This window comes from Oncorhynchus masou, chromosome 6, assembly GCF_036934945.1.
Source record: "Oncorhynchus masou masou isolate Uvic2021 chromosome 6, UVic_Omas_1.1, whole genome shotgun sequence".
Lineage (NCBI taxonomy): Eukaryota > Metazoa > Chordata > Actinopteri > Salmoniformes > Salmonidae > Oncorhynchus > Oncorhynchus masou.
In genome coordinates, this window is record NC_088217.1 from 33,883,266 (window position 1) to 33,909,073 (window position 25,808).

The following is a 25,808-nucleotide window of genomic DNA, read 5'->3' on the forward strand; positions in this document are numbered from 1 at the left end:
TTTTGGACAGAACATTTCTGATTTTTGCACTGTTATGTAGATGGAAAAAAGCTGTCCTTGATACTGTCTTGTTATGTTCGTCAAAAGAGAGATCAGGGTCCAGAGTAACGTCGAGTCCACAGTTTTATTTGAGATGACTGTACAACCATCAAAATAAATTTTCAGATCCAACAGAAGATCTCTTTGTTTCTTGGGACCTAGAACAAGCATCTCTGTTTTGTCCGAGTTTAAAAGTAAAAAGTTTGCAGCCATCCACTTCCTTATGTCTAAAACACAGGCTTCCAGCGAGGGCAATTTTGGGGCTTCACCATGTTTCATTGAAATGTACAGCTGTGTGTCATCCGTATAGCAGTGAAAGTTAACATTATGTTTTCGAATGACATCCCCAAGAGGTAAAATATATAGTGAAAACAATAGTGGTCCTAAAACAGAACCTTGAGGAACACCAAAATTTACAGTTGATTTGTCAGAGGACAAACCATCCACAGAGACAAACTGATATCTTTCTGACAGATAAGATCTAAACCAGGTCAGAACTTGTCCGTGGAGACCTATTTGGGTTTCCAATCTCTCCAAAAGAATGTGGTGATCGATGGTATGAAAAGCAGCACTAAGGTCTAGGAGCATGAGGACAGATGCAGAGCCTCGGTCTGACACCATTAAAATGTACTTTACCACCTTCAAAAGTGCCGTCTCAGTGCTATGATGGGGTCTAAAACCCGACTGAAGCATTTTGTATACATTGTTTGTCTTCAGGAAGGCAGTGAGTTGCTGCGCGACAGCTTTTTCTAACATTTTTGAGAGGAATGGGAGATTCGATATAGGCCGATAGTTCTTTATATTTTCTGGGTCAAGGTTTGGCTTTTTCAAGAGAGGCTTCATTACTGCCACTTTTAGTGAGTTTGGTACACATCCGGTGGATAATCCTAAAAGGAGGGGATTAGGTTATCATTCCTTATGATCTAAAAGCCTAAACTGATCCATATGTGGCTCCTTATAGTGTACTTTAATGCCTCCTTGTGGACCCAAGTAATTTATCCAAAGTGACTTACAGTAGTGCTTGCATTTATTTTCAAATGTGTGGCCCCAGCTGGCATCAAGCCCACAACCTGGGTGTTGCAAGGGCTATGTTCTACCAACTGAGCCACACAGGCTGTAGTGCATTAAATGTGAGAGTTGTCTTCTAGTTTGTGTGTCTACCACCAGGAAAGATCTCAGCGGAGGAGGCTAATCGTTCTTCTCATCTCAACATCGTGGGCATGGTGGGCTCTATCGACAACGACTTCTGTGGCACTGACATGACCATCGGCACCGACTCCGCCCTGCACCGCATCATAGAGGTGGTTGACGCCATCACGACTACTGCACAGAGGTACACACATAACACACACACACACACCAATATTAAGGCATTTGTGAACATGAGTAAATCTCTTTCACTTTTTTCTGTTGACAGTCACCAGAGGACCTTTATCCTGGAGGTGATGGGCAGACACTGCGGGTGCGTGTGTGTGTGTGTGTGTGTGTGTGTGTGTGTGTGTGTGTGTGTGTGTGTGTGTGTGTGTGTGTGTGTGTGTGTGTGTGTGTGTGTGTGTGTGTGTGTGTGTGTGTATGTGCCTACTTACATGCCTGTGCGTGCCTGTGTATGCGTGTGTGCGTGCCTGTGTGTGTGTGCGTGCATGCGTGTGTGCGTGCCTGTGTGTGCGTGCATGCGTGTGTGTGTGCCTGTGTGTGTATTAACATTAATCTGTCTCCACAGCTACCTGGCCCTGGTGACTGCTCTGGCCTGTGGTGCTGACTGGGTGTTCATCCCAGAAATGCCCCCAGAGGAAAACTGGGAGGAACATTTGTGCAAAAGATTGATTGCGGTACCACACCTCCTGTCCTTCTCCCTCTATCCCTCTATTCTTCTATCCCTCAAACCTTTCTCCTTGTCTTGTGATTGAGCATCTCTTTGACCCTCTCTCTTCCTCATATACTAACACACAAAACAACGCTCTCTCTCTGTCTCTCTCTCAGCAAAGGGGGCGTGGTTCTCGTCTGAACGTCATCATTCTGGCAGAGGGAGCCCAGGACCGTAACCAGAAACCCATCACCTGTGACCAAGTCAAAAATGTGAGATATGACATCCCCCAGTCAGTAGAAGCTGGCCCTAACCTCTGAAACAGGCTGAGATGGTGGTGATGAAGAGGGCTCGTGTATTGCTAGTTCCTGCTCTACTCTCCTTTTTTATGGCCCAATTTTTTATTTTTACTTTGCTTGCTATACTTATGCAAAAACATTAATTCTATTCTACCAAGCCATTTACTTTACGTTTGTATTCTTTTATTATTTATTATTGTTGTTGCATTGTCCAGAAGGAACCTGCAAGTAAGCATTTCGTTGGATACCATATTCATTCCGTACATACAGTATGACTAATAAAACTTGAAACGTGGCCCAAATGGCATTTTATTCCCAATATAGAGAATGGGATGCAGGCACAGATCCCCTAATGGTTAAGGTTATAACGGGCTAGCGTAATGTGAACCTGACAGAGGACTGATGCTGTAATCTCTCTGTGTCACTCTATACAGCTGGTATCCAAGAAACTTGGCTTCGACACCCGTTCCACAATCCTGGGACACGTACAGAGAGGTGGCACCCCCTCTGCTTTTGACAGAATCCTGGTAATCCATCTGTCTGTCACCACTTTGTGTCTGTCAATCAGTCTGTCTCTGCCTGTATTATTTTCACTCTGTTGTCTAATCTTTCTTGACCTTCAGGGTCATTATATAGTGTCTGCAATGTTCCTGTAATGATAATCAATCCTTTATTCATGAATTCATTCATTAATTATCTCTCTCTCTCTCTCTTTCTGTCCCCCAGGGTAGCAGGATGGGTGTGGAGGCTGTGATGGCTCTGTTGGAGGCCACCCCAGAAACCCCAGCCTGTGTTGTCAGTCTTTCTGGGAACATGGCCGTCAGGCTGCCTCTCATGGAGTGTGTCCAAGTGGTGAGCTATACACCTACGCCACTTCAAACTGTTATATTTCCTCTCTTATTGTTGATAAATCACCTTTGTTATCTACAGAGAGTTCTATTTCCTATCTAACATTTTCATTCTCTCCTCGCTCCATTACCCCCTTCCTGCCTCTCTCTCTTTCTCTCAGACTAAAGATGTGACCGTAGCCATGACGGAGGGGAGATTTGAAGATGCTGTAAAGCTCAGGGGAAAGTGAGCCTTTTACTTGGCTTCTTTTATTCCTTCTTTATTTGCGCTTTGAGATAAAAAAAAAACGTTGGTCATTTTCTTTTCACTGTCTGTTTGTAGGAGCTTTCAGAATAACTGGGACACATACAAAATGCTGGCTCACGTGACCCCACCAGAAATGAAGGTGAGCAGCATTTTCTTTTTCTTGCTGTCTTGGTCACGTGTTTGGGCAACTGGTTGCACATTTGAAGGCGTTATAGGACTTTTTCCCCACAGTGTCGTTCTTATAATCATGTTGCGCCCAAAATACATCCTCTCTCCTGTTCTCCCACTCTCAGAGCAACATCAACATTGCCATTATAAATGTTGGCGCCCCCTGTGCTGGGATGAATGCAGCAGTGCGTGCAGCTGTCAGGGTTGGTATCATCCAGGGACATCAGATGCTAGCTGTACATGACGGCTTTGATGGCCTGGCCAACGGACAGGTGGGTCATTCCCCCTGAGGAATTCCTATAGTGGACAGCTTGTTCAAGCTGTTAGGAGTCAGTGGGTGCATCCCAATAATATCTCCTATCTCTTGAAGGGTGCACTCCTTCACTACTTCCCACAAATCGTAGGGCCTGATTCCAATTTAGGAAATTGTGTCTTTCTTACACACACCTTTCCTATGCGCTTCTCAGTGAACGAGTGTAATGGGCTTTGCAGGCATGGTTCCCTTGCACACGCTGAATACATTTAATTCAAGTGCTGAAATCCCTTCCACTTGCTGGCAAACAAATTTTCTTTTTGAGTTTTCATTCAATAACATTTTCAGTACATTTATCTTAAGCCGTCCCTTTCAATACAGTGTGCCTTTTAGTTATAATTTTGTCAACAGACTCACTAAAATATATCGAGAGAACGGGTTCAGAATATTACGGCTCAATGAAAGAAAGCCATCTAAATATATATATAAAATATATCCCATTTAGCAGACGCTTTTGTCCAAAGCGACTTACAAGTCGGCTGGGGCCACTACTTTTACATATGAGTGGCCCCAGCGGGAATCGAACCCACGACGCTTGGCGTTGCAAGCGCCATGCTCTACCGACTGAGCCACACAGGACCCTATGCAGATTCCTCTCCGTTTCAGCATCAATTGGTAGGGAAAAATGTTTGTAGATTATTTAGGGTTAGGAAAGTATTTATGAATCACAAAAAAACAGTTTGGGAGAGCATTTACGCACAAAAGAATAGTGTACAATATTAGTGTCACGGCCTTCGAAAGAAGTGGACCAAAGTGCAGCGTGGTGAGTGTACATTTTCCTTTTTATTTAAAATGTCGCCAACAAAACAACAAACGAAGAAACACCCGTGAAGCTTACAGGGCTATAGTGCCACTAACAAAGATAACTTCCCACAAATAACAAAGGGAAAAAGGCTACCTAAGTATGATTCCCAATCAGAGACAACGAATGACAGCTATCCCTGATTGAGAACCATACCCGGCCAAAACAAAGAAATACAAAAACATAGAAAATAGAACACAGAATGCCCACCCAAATCACACCATGACCAAACCAAAATAGAGACATAAAAAGATCACTAAGGTCAGGGTGTGACAATTAGGCTATACTCTTGTTTGTTGCCTGCGCTAACTAAGGAGCTGTGTGATGACACCGTCAAGTTTTGCGCCATGTGTCAGGTTCAAACTGTTACGGCTTGGTCTGTGCTCCGAACGAGTTAATTAGCCTACATGTCATGTTTATATTATCAACTGTTACTAATGATCCTCAGCAACAACCACACGGCAGTGACGGCGTTTACAGAGGAAGCAAATGAAGGTAAACCAAACAATGGAATTAAATGGAATGATAATGTAGTCTATACCGACTGAAGAGAACTAACAGTAAATTAGCAGTGTAATATGTGTTGTTATTAGGCCTACTGACAGTCGATACTGATACTGGCTAATATTCAACATGATAGGAATAGGAAGCAGAGAAAGTCAGGGGAGCCTATAATTAAGACAATCCAGAGTGCCCATTCCTCCAACTTAAAAGGCCGTACAATTAAAATGCTGCGTAATGGCACATCATTTCAACTTTACTGGGGGAAAGTTGATATGTTGATATGCTTTAGTTTGCTGCCATATGACTGGTTTGACATTTGTCTCCAGCCATTAGAAGGTCAAATATAGTGTCATTTATATTTAGAATTCCCTTATCCAAACAGATTACTCATTTACCCATCTATTTTCAATAGCTCTTATCAAGTTGTAAAGAAAAGAGCATGGAGAATGGTGTTATTTATATTGTAAAAAATGAAGTAGATGCTTTTTCCACTTGGAACCGGTAGGTTCACTCGACCTTATTCATGGTTTTCTGGCACATAAAGGGGGTGGAATTATTAGGGAATTAAGTCAAGGTCAGAATATGGTGTGTCTGTACACACACATCCACCACATCTTCATTTATTTGATCCCAACCAAAATGAATAGCAGGTGAATAGCACACTATTCTCATGCTTAAGTTCAAGGTCAGAAAAGTGCATAAAAAGGGAATTTACGCACTCTTAACTCGGGTCAGAATCGGGGCCTTAAAGCATTGGATTGGTGGAGGCCTGGGCTAGTGGAGGTTTCCACCATTTTCTTATACTAATCATTTCCTTTAAATTCAGCAAAGGGAAGTGAACAAGTGACATCCTCAGGAACATCAGTTCATTGCCAAGTTGTTGGACAACTCAACACAAATGACACACATGCATGTGCACATGCACAAACATATCATACTCATCTCTCTTTCCCCTTCTCCAGATTGAGCCTATCATCTGGGCTCAAGTGGGTGGATGGACTGGGAAGGGAGGGTCCAATCTCGGTACCAAGAGGTGAGACATCTCCACAGAGCACACACACCACTATGTAGTGTTTCGAGGTCTTCCTGACCATGTGACCTGTCCAGGAAAAGTTTAGGATGAACACAAGGCCCTAATTATAGGAATAGAAGCTTCTGTTGACAGATTAACCAGATGGTCACATTTAACTCTCTGTTTCTCCTCTCTGGTGTGAAGACACCTGCCAGGTAAAAACATTGAGCAAATCAGCCTGAACATTACCAAGTTCAACATCCATTCTCTGATCATCATCGGAGGCTTTGAGGTGAGGATCAAGGGGTTGGATTAGAGAGTGTGTTATGATGGTTCCCTGGCCCACCATCATGACACTTCATAGAATCGGTCCTTAAAGTATAAGTGTACAAATATTCTTGATTGAACATATTCATTAAGCATAAGCACTATAGTTGACAAACTATTAGTATCATGAATATTGTCATGTCTGTTGATGCCTAATCCAGATGTTGATGCCGTTGTCTCCTTGTCAGGCGTATCTGGGTGGTCTGGAGCTGGTGACAGCCAGGGAGATGTACGAGGAGCTGTGTATCCCCATGGTGGTCATTCCTGCCACCGTCTCTAACAATGTTCCTGGATCAGACTTCAGCATCGGAGCTGACACCGCCCTTAACACCATCACCATGGTCAGACATATCCTGATGCTTCACTTTACCCTGCCTTTATGTGCATATCTAACTCAAATACTTCATACCTCTGCACATTGATCTGGTACTTATACTCCCTGTATATAGATTCATTCTGTGTATTTTATTCCTCTTGTGTTACAATGTATTTTATTTACTCTGCACTGTTGGGAAGGACTCCCAACAAGCATTTCACGGTAAAGTCTACACCCATTTAATTCAGCACATCTGACAAATAACATTTGATTTGACACACACACACAATGCACCCCAGATACACACACACACACACACACACACACACACACACACACACACACACACACACACACACACACACACACACACACACACACACACACACACACACACACACACTGTACCCCAAATACACACATGCAGGCAAACACACACACACACACACACACACACTGTACCCCAGATACTCATATGCAGACAAACTCACACAAACACACTGTACCCCATACACACAAAGGTTTAAATACACATATGACAATACCCAGACACACATCCCTCCTCATACTTGCCCCTCTCTTTCTTTCTCTTCTTTCCTCTGTCAGACTTGCGACAGGATAAAGCAGTCTGCTGCTGGCACTAAGAGGAGAGTGTTCATCATTGAGACCATGGGGGGATACTGCGGTTACTTAGCAACCATGGCTGGCTTGTCATCTGGGGCTGATGATGCCTACATCTATGAAGAGCCTTTCCATATCCGTGACCTAGAGGTCAGAGGCCATATTCAGAATAACACAGATGGATGGATAGATTATGTGGTATATTTCAGACATATCCCAAAAAATGGGGACCTTGGGCTGTTGAATCATGGTTTTACTGTTGTATTGTTTTATTGTAGCTGAACGTGGAGCATCTGATAGAAAAGATGAAGACCTCAGTGAAGAGAGGCCTCATTCTCAGGTGGGTGTGCTCTCCTCAAAAACACATCCTTGCCTGATATCCCTCAGACATTATCATTCTCTTGTTTCTCTTGTTACTACAACTAACAAATGATGGATTGTCTTATAATAATACCGCCCTCCTCCTGCCCACAGGAACTCTAATGCCAATGAGAACTACACCACACAGTTCCTCTACAACCTGTACTCAGAGGAGGGAAAGGGCACGTTTGACTGCCGGATGAATGTCTTAGGACACATGCAGCAGGTCTGATGGATGCTTCTTCTAGCTGTTTCATGGACTCAACTCTAAACCTGTAGATAGTATTTCTGAAGTAATATAAGGATTCCAGGGTTTTTTTGGATCATAAAGGGGCTTAGGTGGTGGGTGTGGCAGGGGGCGTGGCAGGGAGTGTGGCAGGGGGTGTGGCAGGGGGCGTGGCAGAGGGCATGGCAGGGAGTGTGGCAGGGGGTGTGGCAGGGGGCGCGGCAGGGAGTGAGGCAGATGGCGTGGCAGGAGGTGAGGCAGGGGGTGTGGCAGGGAGTGTGGCAGGGGGCGTGGTAGGGGGTGTGGCAGGGGGTACTGTTGGCCCTTGGTTGCATTTTAGAGATCAAAATATATACTGTTAAATGTATTTTTTATTTTTTTAAATTATATTTTCCCTGACTGTCAAATTGTTATTTGGTGATTGTTAGTTCTTACAGATAATATATATATATAGGTCCATTATCTTTTCCACATAGTTTATATCTGGTTTTAGTTGTTTTAGTTAATACCGAAAGTGTTTTTCTCATCCCTAAAATGTTTTGTACACTGAGTTCCTAATATTGAGTTGCCTTTTGCCCTCAGAACAGCTTCTTTTCGTCTGGCATATACTACACAAGGTGTCGAAAGCCTTCCACAGGGATGCTGACCCATGTTGATTCCAGTGCTTCCCACAGTTATGTCAAGTTGGCTGGATGCCCTTTGTTTGGTGGACCATTCTTGATACACACATAAACTGTTGAGTGTGAAATCCCAGGCAACGTTGTAGTTCTTGACACACTCAAACTGGTGTGCCTGGCCCCTACTACCATACCCTGTTCAAAGGCACTTAAATCTCTTGTCTTGCCCATTCACTCTTTGGTGCTCTTTAGTGCATTCAACTGTGTCAAGGCTTAAAAAATCTTCTTTAACCTTTCTCCTCCCCTTCATCTACACTGATTGAAATGACATCAATAAGGGATCATAGCTTTCACCTGAATTCGCCTGGTCAGTCTATGTCATGGAAAGAGCAGGTGTTCTTATGTTTTGTACACTCGGTGTATATATATATATATATAATATTTTTTCCCTGGAATCAATTTATGTATATGCTCATATGGGAATACCTCTCTCTCTCTCTCTCTCACGATCTATCTATCTTTCTCTCTCCCCATCTCTCTCTATCGCTCTCTCTCTTGCTCTCTTGCTCTCTCTCTCAATATCTCTCTCTCTTTCTCTGTGTCTCACCACCAGGGTGGAACCCCCAGCCCCTTTGACAGGAATTTTGGTACCAAGATGGGATCCAAGTCTGTCCTATGGCTGACAAACAAGCTGAAGGAGTGCTACAGACACGGTGAGGATCATTGACACGCTGGACCAAATGTCTTCAAGCATATGGAATTGACTTAATTTCTTCGATCACCTCAATACTTTTTCCATCAAGAAGCACAATGTCTTCATAACTTGCTCCTCTGACTACTTTTGTCCTGCCATGAGAGAGGAGCTGGATAAATCCCATACAAACAGGTCTGGGATCAGCCAGGCTACTGCCCTCCTATACTGATGCTGGCCCTCTTTGTGTCCCCAGGACGTATCTTTGCCAACATGCCAGACTCAGCCTGTGTGCTGGGCATGAAGAAGAGATCCCTGGTCTTCCAGCCCCTGGCTTCCCTCAAGGACGACACTGACTTTGAGTAAGTCCTAGTCATCCCTCTGTTTCCACACTTCCTTTCTCTCCTCCTTCTCCCTCCTGTTTGTGACTATTCTTTATGCGTTCCACATTGAGTTCAATTGGGTTTTACTGACGACCAATGGTAGTTAAGTTGAAAGTGCTGTTTTCTGGAAGTCTATGCCAATCCATTTAAAACCATCAAATGTTTCTTTGAACAGATTGCTCACAGAAAGCCAGCCCAGGTTCCTTCTAGCATTTCCCTTGTTTTTTTCCTCTATTTCCTGTTTTCTTCCTCTGATCCCTTTGTCCTCCTCCTCACTCCCCTCTTCCACCACCCTGTCTTCTCTCTCCTCCCCCTCTTCTCCCTCACTCCACCCTTCCCTCCTCCCTCCATAGGCACCGTATCCCAAAGACAGAGTGGTGGCTGAGGCTAAGGCCCATCCTGAAAATCCTGGCCAAATATGACACTGTGGAAATGGACACCTCTGAGGTGGCTGCCATGGAGCACGTCATCAAGAAGACAGGCCTAGTCAAGGGGGGCAAAATGTAAACAAACAAATAAACACACACATATAAACACAACCTCACATAAACACATACATACCGACCATTGGTATTGCATCTCGGCCCACCCACAGTCAACCATTCAGTCAACAGATGTGTGTAGCATCTCAGTGTAGTCCTAGTGGTTATGAGGAAGAGACTGTACATACAGTTTGTTGTGTGGAGCTTTGAACAGTTCTACATCACAGAAGTCATTCTACACCATTCTGCAGAAACCCTGCAACAATACTGTGCAGATCTCTCAGTGGAGTCAGTCTAACACTTTTGTCTCAAAGCCACAAAAACACTCTCGGTGTGCTGTTTCCTGTGTCTGGCTCACTGCTTTCTCCCCTATTTGTATGGCAGAACAGTTTACAAAATGAAGACTTCTTTCTTGCATTGAAACTGAACTAGGATATGTAATTAAACTCTGCTTCATTTCTGGAGGTTTTATTTGTTTTGTTTTTTGCTACACACATGACATGATAAAAGATAATGTCAAATATACTATGTTTAATGAATATCGAATATTTAGTAATAAAATAGTAACAATGTATTGCATAGAAAATGTGACAAATTTTGTGGGGCTTTTTATCATAATAAAAAGTGTACCAAACGTGTGTGTACACAATATGATGACCTCTATCTAACTACAGGTAGTCTCACAGCCAGTCAGAAAGGTTGCACTAAGTAATCTGTAGTCTGTGGTTTGTGCTAGTCAACATCTGCTCCAGAGAGAATTTTGGATGAGGCCCATAGACATGGGTCTGTAATGCCCAAAAGCCAAGTTCAAAGCAGGCCTTGAAATGTATGACTGTAAAGTAGGTGGATGAGCAGCTTTTTTTAAATGTTGGGTATAGTTGTAAGAACACTGAACAAAAATATAAATGCAACATGCAACAATTTCAAAGATTTTACTGAGTTATATAAGGAAATCAGTCAATTTAAATAAATAAATTAGGCCCTAATCTATGGATTTCACATTGACTGGGAATACAGATATGTATCACAATTAGCCCAGGGTTGTCCGGATTATGGGATGGTTTGGCTGTGGTGTTTTACTTGGCTCATTGCGCACTAGCGACTCCTTGTGGCGGGCCGGGCGCCTGTAGGCTGACCTTGGTTGTCAGTTAAACAATGTTTCCTCTGACACATTGGTGCGGCTGGCTTCCGGGTTAAACGGGCGGATGTGAAGAAATGCGGTTTGTCGGGTCATGTTTCAGAGGATGGATGATTCGACCTTCACCTCCCGAGCCCGTTGAGGATTTGCAGCGATGATACAAGATCGACATTGGGGAGAATATACAACAACAACAAAAATATAATAAATAAAAATAAGTAGGGTTGTGGATCAGAAAAGCAGTCAGTGTCTGGTGTGACCACCATTTGCCTCATGCAGCGCAACACTTCAAATCAAATCAAAGTTTATTTGTCACGTGCGCTGAGACCTTACAGTGAAATGCTTACTTACAGGCTCTAACCAATAGTGCAAAAAAGGTATTAGGTGAACAATAGGTAGGTAAAGAAATAAAACAACAGTAAAAAGACAGGCTATATACAGTAGCACGGCTATAAAAGTAGTGAGGCTACATACAGACACTGGTTAGTCAGGCAGATTGAGGTAGTATGTACATGTAGATATGGTTAAAGTGACAATGCATATATGCTGAACAGAGAGTAGCAGTAGCGTAAAAGAGGGGTTGGCGGGTGGTGGGTGGGACACAATGCAGATAGCCCGGTTAGCCAATGTGCGGGAGCACTTCCCAATTGAGGTAGTATGCACATTAATGTATAGTTAAAGTGACTATGCATATATGATAAACAGAGAGTAGCAGCAGCGTAAAAAGAGGGGTTGGTGGAGGCACACAATGAAAATAGTCCGGGTAGCCATTTGATTACCTGTTCAGGAGTCTTATGGCTTGGGGGTAAAAACAGTTGAGAAGCCTTTTTGTCCTAGACTTGTCACTCGGTACCGCTTGCCGTGCGGTAGTAGAGAGAACAGTCTATGACTTGGGTGGCTGGGGTCTTTGACAATTTTTAGGGCCTTCTTCTGACACCGCCAGGTGTAGAGGTCCTGGATGGCAGTGATGTACTGGGCCGTAAGCACTACCCTCTGTAGTGCCTTGCAGTCAGAGGCCGAGCAATTGCCGTATCAGGCAGTGATGCTCTCGATGTTGCAGCTATAGAACCTTTTGAGGTTGATATGCCACCCCTGTCAGGTGGATAGATTATCTTGGAAAAGGAGAAATGCTCACAAACAGGAATGTAAACACATTTGTATAACAAATTTGAGATAAATAAGCTTTTTGTGCATATGGAAAATATCTGCAGACTTTTATTTCAGCTCATGAAACATGAGACTAACACTTTACATGTTGCATTTATATTTTTGTTCAGTATGTGTTTGTAAATGTAAGAGTGATATTCAAATCACTATAATTCTTTGATCCTATCAAGTGTGATCATAACAATATAGGAACTTCAGGGGAACGTTTCTGAAGTAGAAATAAGGTTTGGTTTAGCTTTGAGTTTCATTTCTCACATGAAGGAGATTGGAGAAAGCCTCTGGTTTCAAACTAGTGACTCAGAATTGGTTGTGTGTTATTTTTCTTATTTCTAAGAGAACCGACTACAGAAACTTCAGAAAATGAAGTATGTAGGTGGTAGGTGGTTGACAATTTGTGAGAACTCAAGGGGAAATGGCTTGTCTGCTGAGTTCTGTCTGCCTCCTGCTTCCGTCTTCTCACAACTCATTTGATTTTTTCTATCCAGGAGAAGTCCCTAATCCTCTCTGTCTGTCTCTTTCTCATTCCATCGCTATCCTCAGGCAATGGTTGGCTTCTTTTTATTAAGAACCTTTATTTTGTACTGTGTGGGACAGATCCAAATTCAAGGTAAGTCTCATCAGCAACTACTAGTCAGGGTTGGGGGTATCCCATTTAAATTGAATTGAAGTGTCATTTAATTCCAAATTAGGATTTTGCAATTGTTGAATTAGAATTCACTTTCTGAATTGACAAGGCAGACATGGGTAATGGCAGCTCCGTTATGAGAGCAAACACAATCTCCTCAATCTTTGCTGTGTGTCTGAAAGAGTCAGGGGTAATTAAATATTTCACTGTTTTGTTTGGTGTGTCAGGGATCCCCCAAATATGTGTGTCCCAGCCCTCATGTTCAGCCTGCCTGAGGAGCCCTGGATGTGCTTGGTGCAAACACAAGGTCAGCCTTATCGTGTATCAACTAGCTTGCTGCTGTTGCCTGTATTTGTTAAAAACTGTATCATGTTTTATCCTTGAGTTTTGCTATACTTTCTCTACTCTTAATTCTTGAACTCAATGGCCTTTGAATGCTTTGTGAGTTGACTTACAACATGTAGGGACAACGACATTAGGGCCACTGTAGGAGCTACTTACAATAGGAGCCGACATAATATAGGTCTTCATTGCGGTCTGAATGGTAATATCCTTGTGCATTTTTGGTGAGATCTTAGACAATGATGTCCCATCAAGCTCATGTAAGATAATATATATCTTATTTTTTCAACATTTTCAACAGCTTCTACAGTTTGGCAGACATTTTGCTAACAGTTCTGGGTTGATACAGGACCTTTTATATTTAGCGGTGGAAGAGGTCGCGTGACGTGTCAAAATAACAACTCTTTGCCTCCTGATGATAAGAGGTGTGAGAGATTGACTGAAAGACAGTTAGGTCAAGTGAATGTTTCAATTCCTCCTTCACATTGTTATACATTTAAAGAAAAAGGTTATAGGTATCCTCAGCCATTTATACTAGTATCAAATGACTGAAGTATTTATTTTTATTTTATTTTTTATTTCACCTTTATTTAACCAGGTAGGCTAGTTGAGAACAAGTTCTCATTTGCAACTGCGACCTGGCCAAGATAAAGCATAGCAGTTTGAACAGACAACACAGAGTTACACATGGAGTAAACAATTAACAAGTCAATAACACAGTAGAAGAAAAGAGAGTCTATATATACATTGTGTGCAAAAGGCATGAGGAGGTAGGCGAATAATTACAATTTTGCAGATTAACACTGGAGTGATAAATGATCAGATGGTCATGTACAGGTAGAGATACTGGTGTGCAAAAGAGCAGAAAAGTAAATAAATATAAACAGTATCGGGATGAGGTAGGTAAAATTGGGTGGGCTATTTACCGATAGACTATATACAGCTGCAGCGATCAGTTAGCTGCTCAGATAGCAGATGTTTGAAGTTGGTGAGGGAGATAAAAGTCTCCAACTTCAGCGATTTTTGAAATTCGTTCCAGTCACAGGCAGCAGAGAACTGGAATGAAAGGCGGCCAAATGAGGTGTTGGCTTTAGGGATGATCAGTGAGATACACCTGCTGGAGCGCATGCGACGGGTGGGTGTTGCCATCGTGACCAGTGAACTGAGATAAGGCGGAGCTTTACCTAGCATGGACTTGTAGATGACCTGGAGCCAGTGGGTCTGGCGACGAATATGTAGCGAGGGCCAGCTGACTAGAGCGTACAGGTCGCAGTGGTGGGTGGTATAAGGTGCTTTAGTAACAAAACGGATGGCACTGTGATAAACTGCATCCAGTTGGCTGAGTAGAGTGTTGGAAGCTATTTTGTAGATGACATCACCGAAGTCGAGGATCGGTAGGATAGTCAGTTTTACTAGGGTAAGTTTGGCGGCGTGAGTGAAGGAGGCTTTGTTGCGGAATAGAAAGCCGACTCTAGATTTGATTTTAGATTGGAGATGTTTGATATGAGTCTGGAAGGAGAGTTTACAGTCTAGCCAGATACCTAGGTACTTATAGATGTCCACATATTCTAGGTCGGTACCATCCAGGGTGCAGGCAGTGAATGGTTGAAAAGCATGCATTTGGTTTTACTAGCGTTTAAGAGCAGTTGGAGGCCACGGAAGGAGTGTTGTATGGCATTGAAGCTCGTTTGGGTGTTAGATAGCACAGTGTCCAAGGACGGGCCGGAAGTATACAGAATGGTGTCGTCTGCGTAGAGGTGGATCAGGGAATCGCCCGCAGAAAGAGCAACATCATTGATATATACAGAGAAAAGATTCGGCCCGAGAATTGAACCCTGTCGCACCGCCATAGAGACTGCCACAGGACCGGACAGCATGCCCTCCGATTTGACACGCTGAACTCTGTCTGCAAAGTAGTTGGTGAACCAGGCAAGGCAGTCATCAGAAAAACCGAGGCTACTGAGTCTGCCGATAAGAATATGGTGATTGACAGAGTCGAAAGCCTTGGCAAGGTCGATGAAGACGGCTGCACAGTATTTTATCGATGGCGGTTATGATATCGTTTAGTACCTTGAGTGTGGCTGAGGTGCACCCGTGACCGGCTCGGAAACCAGATTGCACAGCGGAGAAGGTATGGTGGGATTCGAGATGGTCAGTGACCTGTTTGTTGACTTGGCTTTCGAAGACCTTAGATAGGCAGGGCAGGAAGGATATAGGTCTGTAACAGTTTGGGTCCAGGGTGTCTCCCCCTTTGAAGAGGGGGATGACTGCGGCAACTTTCCAATCCTTGGGGATCTCAGACAATATGAAAGAGAGGTTTAACAGGCTGGTAATAGGGGTTGCGACAATGGCGGCGGATAGTTTCAGAAATAGAGGGTCCAGATTGTCAAGCCCAGCTGATTTGTACGGGTCCAGGTTTTGCAGCTCTTTCAGAACATCTGCTATCTGGATTTGGGTAAAGGAGAACCTGGAGAGGCTTGGGCGAGTAGCTGCGGGGGGGCGGAGCTGTTGGCCGAGGTTGGGGTAGCCAGGAGGAAGGCATGGCCAGCCGTTGAGAAATGCTTGTTGAAGTTTTCGATAATCATGGATTTATCGGTGGTGACCGTGTTACCTAGCCTCAGTGCAGTGGGCAGCTGGGAGGATGTGCTCTTGTTCTCCATGGACTTCACAGTGTCCCAGAACGTTTTGGAGTTAGAGCTGCAGGATGCAAATTTCTGCCTGAAGAAACTGGCCTTTGCTTTCCTGACTGACTGTGTGTATTGGTTCCTGACTTCCCTGACAGTTGCATATCGCGGGGACTATTCGATGCTATTGCAGTCCGCCACAGGATGTTTTTGTGCTGGTCGAGGGCAGTCAGGTCTGGAGTGAACCAAGGGCTATATCTGTTCTTAGTTCTGCATTCTTTGAATGGACCATGCTTATCTAAAACGGTGATGAAGTTACTTATAAAGAATGACCAGGCATCCTCAACTGACGGGATGAGGTCAATATCCTTCCAGGATACCCGGGCCAGGTCGATTAGAAAGGCCTGCTCACAGAAGTGTTTTAGGGAGCGTTTGACAGTGATGAGGGGTGGTCGTTTGACTGCGGATCCGTAGCGGATACAGTATCCCACTGGGCACAGACGTCAGTTCAACATATTGTTTTGATTTATATTTGGTTGAGTTGTCAGCTAACATGAATGCAATGTGAAATCAACTAAACATTTTACCATGTCATTGGATTTAGGTTAAAAGTTGGGTGAAAAAAAATATTAAATGCACTTATGCTGATGACTGCAAATCCAATTAGTTTTCCACGTTGATTCAACGTCATCACATAGATTTTTGGGGTTGAAATGACATGGAACATTGTTCATACAACCAGTGTTTGACCAGTGGGATGGGACTGTAGAACCCTTTTGGATCCAGGTAAAAAAAAAGCTTTGGGTTCTGTTTAGAACTGTTTGCACGTAGGGTTCTACATGGAACACAAAATAGTTTTACCTGGAACCAAAAAGGGTCGATATTTTAATTGTGTATTGTGCTGCTGCAGCTCTCTGTGATTTCTTATGACAGCGTTATGCTACTGGTGTCAGACTCACTTCCGTCTTTCTATTTCCACATTCATTTCCTGCACATTTTACTTTCAATACTTAAAATTAGCTGTATTTTCTTCTCTGTGTCATTTTGTTGTTGACTGCTTTTTTTTCGACATGAATCAAGATATTCAAATGTTTGTTGGCTTTTGACTTCTTCTCTGTCATTTCTCCTTGCCATCTAACTATTTCTCGGTCTAATCTATAGGTCCTATGTATCATAATCACATGTCCCATATATGTTTAAAAATAATAACAATGTTTTTGTGTAAGAATTCTAAGCCTAAAACAGAGATGTAACCCCATCTGTTTAACTGACAAGAGGCAGGCCCACATGATAACCTGGCACCCCACTGGTATGAGTCAGTGTTTTATTGCCTATATCATTAGTCCAACACACTGAACTAAGACCATAACACCTATCCTCCTGACAGAACTTCCTGAAGTCTGGGGAGTCCACTGAGCGGAGGTGTGACACTGCTGAGTCTCTGAGGACCAGAGGCTGTGAGCAGACAGACATCATCAACCCCCAATCAGAACGGGTCTTCCTAAAGAACAATGAGCTCAGCAGCGACCCAGACAATGTGGTCCAGCTTAAGCCACAAAACCTCCTCTTCAAACTCAGAGTCGGTGAGAATTATATGACTCGTAAACAGCAGCTGCTCAGTATTTCTCAGTGAACAAGCAAGGACAGGTCCACATGTGAAATTCTTTGTGGTGCTTTAATGATCCTTTATTAAGGAGTGTGAAGTACTATACATAACAGTACTAGTCTCCTATTGATGCATGCTTTGCCATAACTGTACTAACTGACCCGTCTGGTTTCAGGAGTCCCTCAGACCTTCAGTGTGTCATTCAAGAGAGCCGAGGGCTACCCCATAGACCTGTACTACCTAATGGACCTGTCCTTCTCCATGAGGGACGACCTGGACACCATCAAGAATCTGGGCCAGGAAATCCTCTCTACTCTAAAAAACGTCACCAATAAGGTCCGCATAGGTGAGTGCTGGGGAGACAGACTTTTGCAGAAGTAAGGATTTCAAGTTAGGATTTAATCAACTGTGTGTAGTCATCTGACTATGCCACCTATCCTTATTTTGTCAATCTGGGGCGGCAGGGTAGCCTAGTGGTTAGAGCGTTGGACTAGTAACCGAAAGGTTGTGAGTTCAAACCCCTGAGCTGACAAGGTACAAATCTGTCCTTCTGCCCTTGAACAGGCAGTTAACCCACTGTTCCCAGGCTGTCATTGAAAATAAGAATTTGTTCTTAACTGACTTGCCTGGTTAAATAAAGGTAAAATTAAAAAAATAAAAAATTTTTTAAATCTCTATCCCTCACCTCTCTCCCTATCAGGCTTTGGCTCGTTTGTGGACAAGGTGGCTCTGCCATATGTCAGCCAGGTTAAGGACAAGAAGAACAACCCCTGTCCCAGCCGCCTGCACACCTGTCAACCTGCCTTCAGCTTCCAAAACATCCTGGGACTAACCCAAGATGTGGCCGAGTTCAAGACCAGGGTCAGCAACCAGATCATCTCTGGAAACCTGGACTCCCCCGAGTCTGGCTTTGACGCCATCATGCAGGCAGCTGTCTGCCAAGTAGGACTGTCATACATGACCAAACACAGTTACCTCTGTATAGAGGCTAGGATGTCTACAACCAATGCGGTCTCAGAGCATTTAGTAGTAAATCCCAAGACATTCCATTTTGTATGATATGTTACGAATTGCAATTCATACGATATCTTACGAATTTGCAAAATGTACAATATGCTACGAATTTTCAAAACGTATCATATGTTATAAATTCCATTTTGTTGTGGCTAATGTTAGCTAGGGGTGGCTAGCTAGGTGGCTAACGTTAGCTAGGTTGGGGGTTAAGTAACCTTCCATCTTACGAAACCATACCAAACGTTACATATCATATTAATGTGAATGCCCCAGATTTACATTTACTATGTTACGTTTGGTCGAGGAGACCAGTCTGCTACAACGTATGTCTACATTGTCCATTTCTATTTCTCTCCCTTTCTCTCCCTTTCTCTCCCTCCCTCCCTCCCTCCATCCAGGGTGTGATTGGTTGGAACAATGTCACCCGGATCCTGGTTTACACGTCAGATGACACCTTCCACATTGCCGGGGACGGCAGGCTGGCTGGGATATTCGAACCTAATGATGGGAAGTGTCATCTCAATGGCAGCGGCTTCTACGATGGCACTAAATATGTGAGTTATCAACAGAGGGGTAGGATGATCAACACTTAGAAGAAGTGAGCTTGTTTCAGTGACATTTGTTGTGGAAGAGCTGGGCAACTACGACACCTTTCTGTGGTTATTTAATCCACTTCCTATGTGTCTAAGGACTACCCATCGGTTGGCCAGCTCGCCAGGGTCCTGGCAGCCAATAACATCCAGCTGATCTTTGCTGTCACCGAGGACAGTGTTGCTGCCTACAAGGTCAGGACTGATAGGAGAGATAGTTTGTTAAAGCAAATTCCAAAAGTTCACAAAATGTTTAACCTCTGTATTTCTACCTTCACCCCATCTCTCTCTATTGTGCCCATACCTAAACAAACACACATATACACACACACTTCTCTAGGCATTGAGTAAACTAATCCCTCAGTCAGTGCTGGGAGTCCTGAAGAACGACTCCAGCAACGTGGTCCAGCTCATCTTAGAGGCCTACAGTGTGAGTATCTCAACGGTCTCAAGCCTAGAACACAGTTGACAATAATTAGTGCCAAGCCACTGCAAAATTGTGAAATACTTCAATGGCAAAAGGTTGCAATGACCAATAAAATGCATATTCAAAAGAGGACATAAAATCATGTCTGTGGTTATGGCCATGACTCACACAGCAGACTAAAATAGTAGAACCAGCTCCCATATGTATTTCCACTGGAATCCCTGGCCTCATGGTTAGCTAGTGACGGATATAGTGTGTGCTATGCTCTCACAAGTAGAAAAATATACTGGCAAATTATGTGTCAATCTTCCTAGTGGTAAAGTTAAGGTTTCATACATGATAGACCTACATTTCTCTAGGAATTTAAGACATTTAGGCCTAGAGAAATATAAACTACTTTTGAAATGTATTTTTTTGCAATGAAATTCCATTTATTGGACACATAGACAAAAATGTAAAATCATCAACTCTCCTATCTATAGTAATGCATATCTGTTCACAGAACCTGTCCTCCACTATCTTATTGGAGCACCATGGAGCCCCGTCAGGTCTGGACGTGACCTACAGATCCCACTGCACCCCTGAAGAAGGGGACAACACCCCGTGGCAGAGGAGGGGCGAGTGCATGAACGTCAAGCTCAACCAGCAGGTCTGGCACAAAGCAGGGGTGAAGGGCAAAAACAACATGTGAACAAGGCTCATGTCTTTAATGGATTTAGTCATGTAATATATGTAGTTATGTAATAGTTGTTCACTTGAAATCAATGGTAGAAAACAACAAAACCAGCATATACTGGGTTTATTTAATGGTATACTGTATAGGACTTGTGTTACAGACCAATTTATTGTGTATTATCCTCTCCATTGCACCCAGGTTGACTTCACAGTGAGTCTGAATATTTCAATGTCTGAAGGAGAATGTCTGAAGGAGAAGAAGCAGTTTTTCCTCAAACTGCAGGGCATCAGCGAGACCCTGAAGGTCTCCGTGGAAACCCTGTGTGACTGTGACTGCCATGACAGAGAACAGCAGTCCACACAGTGCAATGAAAAGGGAACACTCAACTGCGGAATCTGCAGGCAAGTCCTCAAATTATGAGGAGAACTCACAGCACCTCCTGGTTGGTGAGATTAGAGAACTGTGCTTACAAATTGCACACAGTAAGGGAAACAGCTGCAGACTGCAGTTTGACTGTTACCACATAGCAGTAAACAAGTTTCTATAGTTAAAGAAATGAATCAAATATAAAAGTTCTCAGAATCAAAACTTGAGGGGATTCAAGTTAATAGTTTTCCATTGTTACAGTGATTAAAATGTTTTTGAGGTACTGATGAGTAGGGCTAGAAGTCTTCCCTGATTACGTGACCTGACCAGAAAAAAACTCCTAGCCCAAATTAAGTCCCATAATGTCCCGTTTTTTGTTGTTTAACCCAATTTTTTTCATTGTTTTTGTAAATACTGTGCCCTTTAGCTGTGACGAGGGTCACCTGGGTCAAAGGTGTGAGTGTGAGCAGCCTAAGGACATGATCTCTGCCGACTCTATGGACACAACATGTCGCCAAGACAGCTCCCCGCTGCTATGTAGCGGGCACGGGAACTGTGAGTGTGGCATATGTGTGTGCCAGTGCACCCACCGTGGTGATTTCTGCCAATGTGATGACAACAGCTGTGACCGCCACAACAACATGCTCTGCAGTGGTGAGTAAACTAAAACAGTTAGTTCAGGCCATGCATTTTGATTGGTTAAGAATGTGTTCCTTATAGCTGCATCTTATTGGAGCCCATTTTTCAGCTGTGTTTGACAACGTTTGCCGCCTGTCTCCTGCAGGTAATGGGCAGTGTGACTGTGGAACATGTAAGTGTCATGCCAACTACACAGGCTCTGCGTGTGACTGTTCCACCCTCACCGACCAGTGCAGGACTGCTGGGAAGCTGTGCAATGGCCAGGGAACATGCCAGTGTAACCAGTGCCAGTGCAACAATGACTTCTTTGGCATGAGCTGCTCAAAGATTGCTAATGCATGCGCAAAATTCCTGTGAGTACAAGAAAATAACTTAGTCATTTTGGATTGAGTTTCCAGGTTGCCAAAGTTTAGTACTTCAATTGTGACCTTACAGGAACACTTTACATTACAATAATGCAGTGTCTGTGTGTGTGCTTGTGTGTGTGCCTGTGTACCTTCAGTATGTCTGTTAATAACCTGTCTTTGTGTAACATTTCCAGGGCCTGTGTGACGTGTGAATTGGCCAATAAGGAAAGTGACGGACTAAAGAGTAACTGTAGCCGACCATGTGGCTCAGTCAAGCCCACTTGGGTTGAGGGACCCCAGGAGTTCCCCTGCAGAGAAGACACCATCTCCTACAAAGTGGAGCTGTTCCCTGACGGCAACATCCTGGTCCTCTACGCAGATCTGCCCCGTGATTATCCTTTATTTTCAAGATTTTAACATGGCTATGTATCCAACTGGGTTACTGTTTTTACCATTTCTATTCTCACTGCTCATTGGAGCAATTCATAATATTGCTAGCTCTTAGGCCCACCTAAAAAAGATCACTCCTATGACATCCTTATTCTGCGTATATGGACCTATTCTGCTATACTTGTTTGATCAAAGATGCTTTGCGTTAGACAAAAAGTCAGGACTCGTGTTCTACTACAAACTCTTCCTCTTGACATCCCTGGCAGGCTCTGTTGACAAGACTTATGTGATCATTGGCAGCTCGGTGTCCAGCATCATCTTCATTGGGATCGCAGTGATCCTCATCAGCTGGCTGATGCTGGAGTTCCACTACCGGAGAGAGTACGCCAGCTTCCTCAAAGCAACGGAGACTGTAGTCTGGAAAAATGTGAGAGAAAGAACAGTATACACATGACAATGAATCACCATGATATGTTAAATAGGCTAGATGTCTCTGCGTTAACTGGTCGTTTCTCATAACCAAATATCTGTCCATTGTTCTCAGTCTCATAGTTTATTGTATGAATAGTGGATTTCTTTATTATTTGTGAATGTGTTTGTCCTTCTTATTGTTGTTTTGTCATTTTTTTTAAGCAAATAATCAACTCAAGTAGTCTTTAATGCAAGATTTATAATGTTAAGTGTTGGTTGTTGATAACATGATGCTCGCTCTGTACTAAACTTATCTCTTGTTGGTCCCTGGTGTTTCAGATCGAAAATCCTTTGTTCCAGGACGCCACAACCATAGTTATGAACCCCATACACATTCAAGAGGACTGATCCAAACCCATTCAACTCTGAAGCCAACCAACACTTTACTTCAGGAAAATGTGTTACATACAGTAATAAGCGAAAGTGGGACCATATACTGATCCTAACTTCTAGAAGAGGAACTGCTTGTTCCTTTATCCATTTTAATTGGAAAAATTCAATGAGCCGATTTGTATAATAAATATAAATTTAAAGGACTAAAATTATAAAATATTAGAATATTGAATCTCCCTAAAGGCTTAAGTCATATAAAAGTTATACTCAAATCGGAATTGGTTCTCTAGCAGATTAGTAAGAATGGCTCACCCCTTGTTCAAAAATGGCCTTTTTCCCTTTGTCCAGATTATAACCTCTCAGTTTTGGTTATTTTAAAATGAAAACCTCTCCAAAATGTCCCTATTTTTTAAACAAGCCATAGAAAGATGGTTACAATTTCAGTTTTATTTTTCCTACCGAACCACATGACCTTTGGAGGTGTTCAGAACCAGGTTAAGGGCAGAGAAAGCTTGTTGGACACTAAGAAAGCTTTGTTGTAGAGATTTTAACACATAATCCAAGGAGGGGCTAGTTTAGAATAAGACTGCTTCCTACCTATGTTGTTGATGTAAATTGTATATGGGGAATACAACCATCCCAGCTCTACAGATTTTGCTGCGAAGAGACAGAATCATTAGATAAATTGTTTTGGTACTGCTCATATGTATGTAGCTTGTTTTTGGTTACAAGTTCAGGAATGGCTGAAAAATCATACCATTTACCTAGAACTATAATAATACAAATTTTAATCTTTAATTTACCATCTGTAGAAACCAATGGCTACCCTGCCGCCCCAATGTAATGGACATACACAAAATTGTCCAAATTTGTTGAAGTGAAATGAAAAAAATGACTTGTTTCAAAACAACAACAAAAATGAAAAATGTTGCGTGCAAAAGCATTCACCCCCTTTACTATGAAGCCCCTACATAAGATCTGGTGCAACCAATTACCTTCAGAATTCACATAATTAGTTAAATAAAGTCCATCTGTGTGCAATCTAAGTGTCACATGATCTGCCACATGATCTCAGTGTGTATATATACACCTGTTCTGAAAGGCCCCTTAGTCTGCAACACCACTGCGCACGGGGCACCACCCAGCAAGCGGCACCATGAAGACCAAGGAGCTCTCCAAACAGGCCAGGGACAAAGTTGTGGAGAAGTACAGATCAGGGTTCGGTTATAAAATAATATACGTAACTTTGAACATCCTATGGAGCACCATTAAATCCATTAGTAAAAAATGGAAAGAATTTGGCATCACAACAAACCTGCCAAGAAAGGGCCGCCCACCAAAATTCACGGACCAGGCAAGGAGGGGATTAATCAGAGAGGCAACAAAGAGACCAAAGATAACCCTGAAGGAGCTGCAAAGCTCCACAGCGGACATAGGACCACTTTAAGCCGTACACTCCACAGAGCTGGGCTTTACGGGAAGAGTGGCCAGAAAAAAACATTGCTTAAAGAAAGAAATAAGCAAAGACGTTTTGTGTTCGCTAAAAGGCATGTGGGTGACTCCCCAAACATATGGAAGAAGGTACTCTGGTCAGATGAGACTAAAATGTAGCTTTTTGGACAACAAGGAAAACGCTATGTCTGGTGCAAACCTAACATCTCTCATCACCCCGAGAACAACATCCCCACAGCATGATGCTGCCACCACCATGCTTCCCTGTGGGGATGTTGTTCTCGGGGTGATGAGAGATGTTAGGTTTGCACCAGACATAGCATTTTCCTTTCTGTTTTACGGAAGAGTGGCCAGAGAAAACGTTTGGTGTTCGCCAAAAGGCATGTGGGAGACTCCCCAAACATATGGAAGAATGTACTCTGGTCAGATGAGACCATCAAGGAAAATGCTATGTCTGGCGCAAACCCAACACCTCTCATCACCCCGAGAACATCATCCCCACAGTGAAGCATGCTGGTGGCAGCATCGTGCTGTGGGGATGTTTTTCATCGGCAGGGACTGGGAAACTGGTCAGAATTGGAGGAATGATGGATGACGCTAAATACAGGGAAATTCTTGAGGGAAACCTGTTTGTCTTCCAAAGATTTGAGGCTGGGACGGAGGTTCACCTTCCAGCAGGAAAATAACTCTAAGCATACTGCTAAAGCAACACTCGAGTGGTTCAGGGGAAACATTTAAATGTCTTAGAATGGCCTAGTCAAAGCCCTGACCTCAATCCAATTAAGAATCTGTGGTATGACTTAAATATTGCTGTACACCAGCAGAACCCATCCAACTTGAAGGAGCTGGAGCAGTTTTGCCTTGAAGAATGGGCAAAAGTCCCAGTGGCTAGATGTGCCAAGCTTATAGAGACATACCCCAAGAGACTTGCAGCTGTAATTGCTGCTAAAGGTGGCTCTACAAAGCATTGACTTTGGGGGGTGAATAGTTAAGCATGCTCAAGTTTTCTGTTTTGTTGTCTTATTTCTTGTCTTTCTTCTTTACAAAGTGGTAAGCATGTTGTGTAAATCAAATGATACAAACCCCCCAAAAAATCAATTTTAATTCCAGGTTGTAAGGCAATAAAATAGGAAAAATGCCAAGGGGGGTGAATACTTTCGCAAGTCACTGTACCATGGCAAAGGCTATTATTTTGTACGACGCAACTAGGAGAGCCTGGATACAGCCCTCAGCCATGGTATATTGGCAATAGTCGTTTCTGATTGGCTTGAAGGGCATTCTAGAGCGTGCATTATTTCCCTGTAACTCGCACGGTATATCAGCATTGGTCTGGTCTGATATACCACGGCTTTCAGCCAATCAGCATTCAGGGCTCGAACCACCCAGTTTATAATACATCTTATACCGTGGCATTGTTGAATAGTCGTTTCTGATTGGCTTGAAGGGCATTCTAGAGCGTGCATTATTTCCCTGTAACTCGCACGGTATATCAGCATTGTTAAATTCGATTTTCAGAATAGGACTGATGGTTTGGTTAGCTAA

General features: G+C 43.2%; 2 protein-coding genes across 3 annotated transcripts; both read left to right on the forward strand.

Annotated features, from left to right (window-relative positions):
* Positions 1-1,211: 1,211 nt before the first annotated feature.
* On the forward strand, positions 1,212-10,519 carry LOC135541948 (ATP-dependent 6-phosphofructokinase, muscle type-like). Its single transcript, XM_064968467.1, has 18 exons — positions 1,212-1,372; positions 1,457-1,501; positions 1,760-1,868; positions 2,020-2,115; positions 2,577-2,669; positions 2,869-2,994; positions 3,152-3,216; positions 3,313-3,376; positions 3,531-3,677; positions 5,987-6,057; positions 6,241-6,328; positions 6,552-6,704; positions 7,286-7,450; positions 7,579-7,640; positions 7,775-7,886; positions 9,117-9,216; positions 9,451-9,556; positions 9,931-10,519. The coding sequence occupies exons 1-18, from the start codon at positions 1,260-1,262 to the stop codon at positions 10,082-10,084; spliced, it is 1,869 nt and encodes a 622-aa protein (XP_064824539.1). The 5' UTR covers positions 1,212-1,259; the 3' UTR covers positions 10,085-10,519.
* Positions 10,520-12,644: 2,125 nt separating this feature from the next.
* On the forward strand, positions 12,645-24,459 carry LOC135541949 (integrin beta-7-like). 2 transcript variants are annotated; one of them, XM_064968468.1, is made up of 15 exons: positions 12,645-12,971; positions 13,217-13,296; positions 17,343-17,538; positions 17,737-17,907; positions 18,262-18,503; positions 18,974-19,129; positions 19,265-19,360; positions 19,506-19,595; positions 20,095-20,241; positions 20,467-20,669; positions 21,062-21,288; positions 21,419-21,626; positions 21,815-22,008; positions 22,277-22,437; positions 22,761-24,459. In XM_064968468.1, the coding sequence occupies exons 1-15, from the start codon at positions 12,908-12,910 to the stop codon at positions 22,827-22,829; spliced, it is 2,304 nt and encodes a 767-aa protein (XP_064824540.1). In that variant the 5' UTR covers positions 12,645-12,907; the 3' UTR covers positions 22,830-24,459. The 2 variants fall into 2 exon arrangements, with proteins under 2 accessions (XP_064824540.1, XP_064824541.1); XM_064968469.1 differs by having other exon boundaries at positions 18,262-18,422.
* Positions 24,460-25,808: the final 1,349 nt, after the last annotated feature.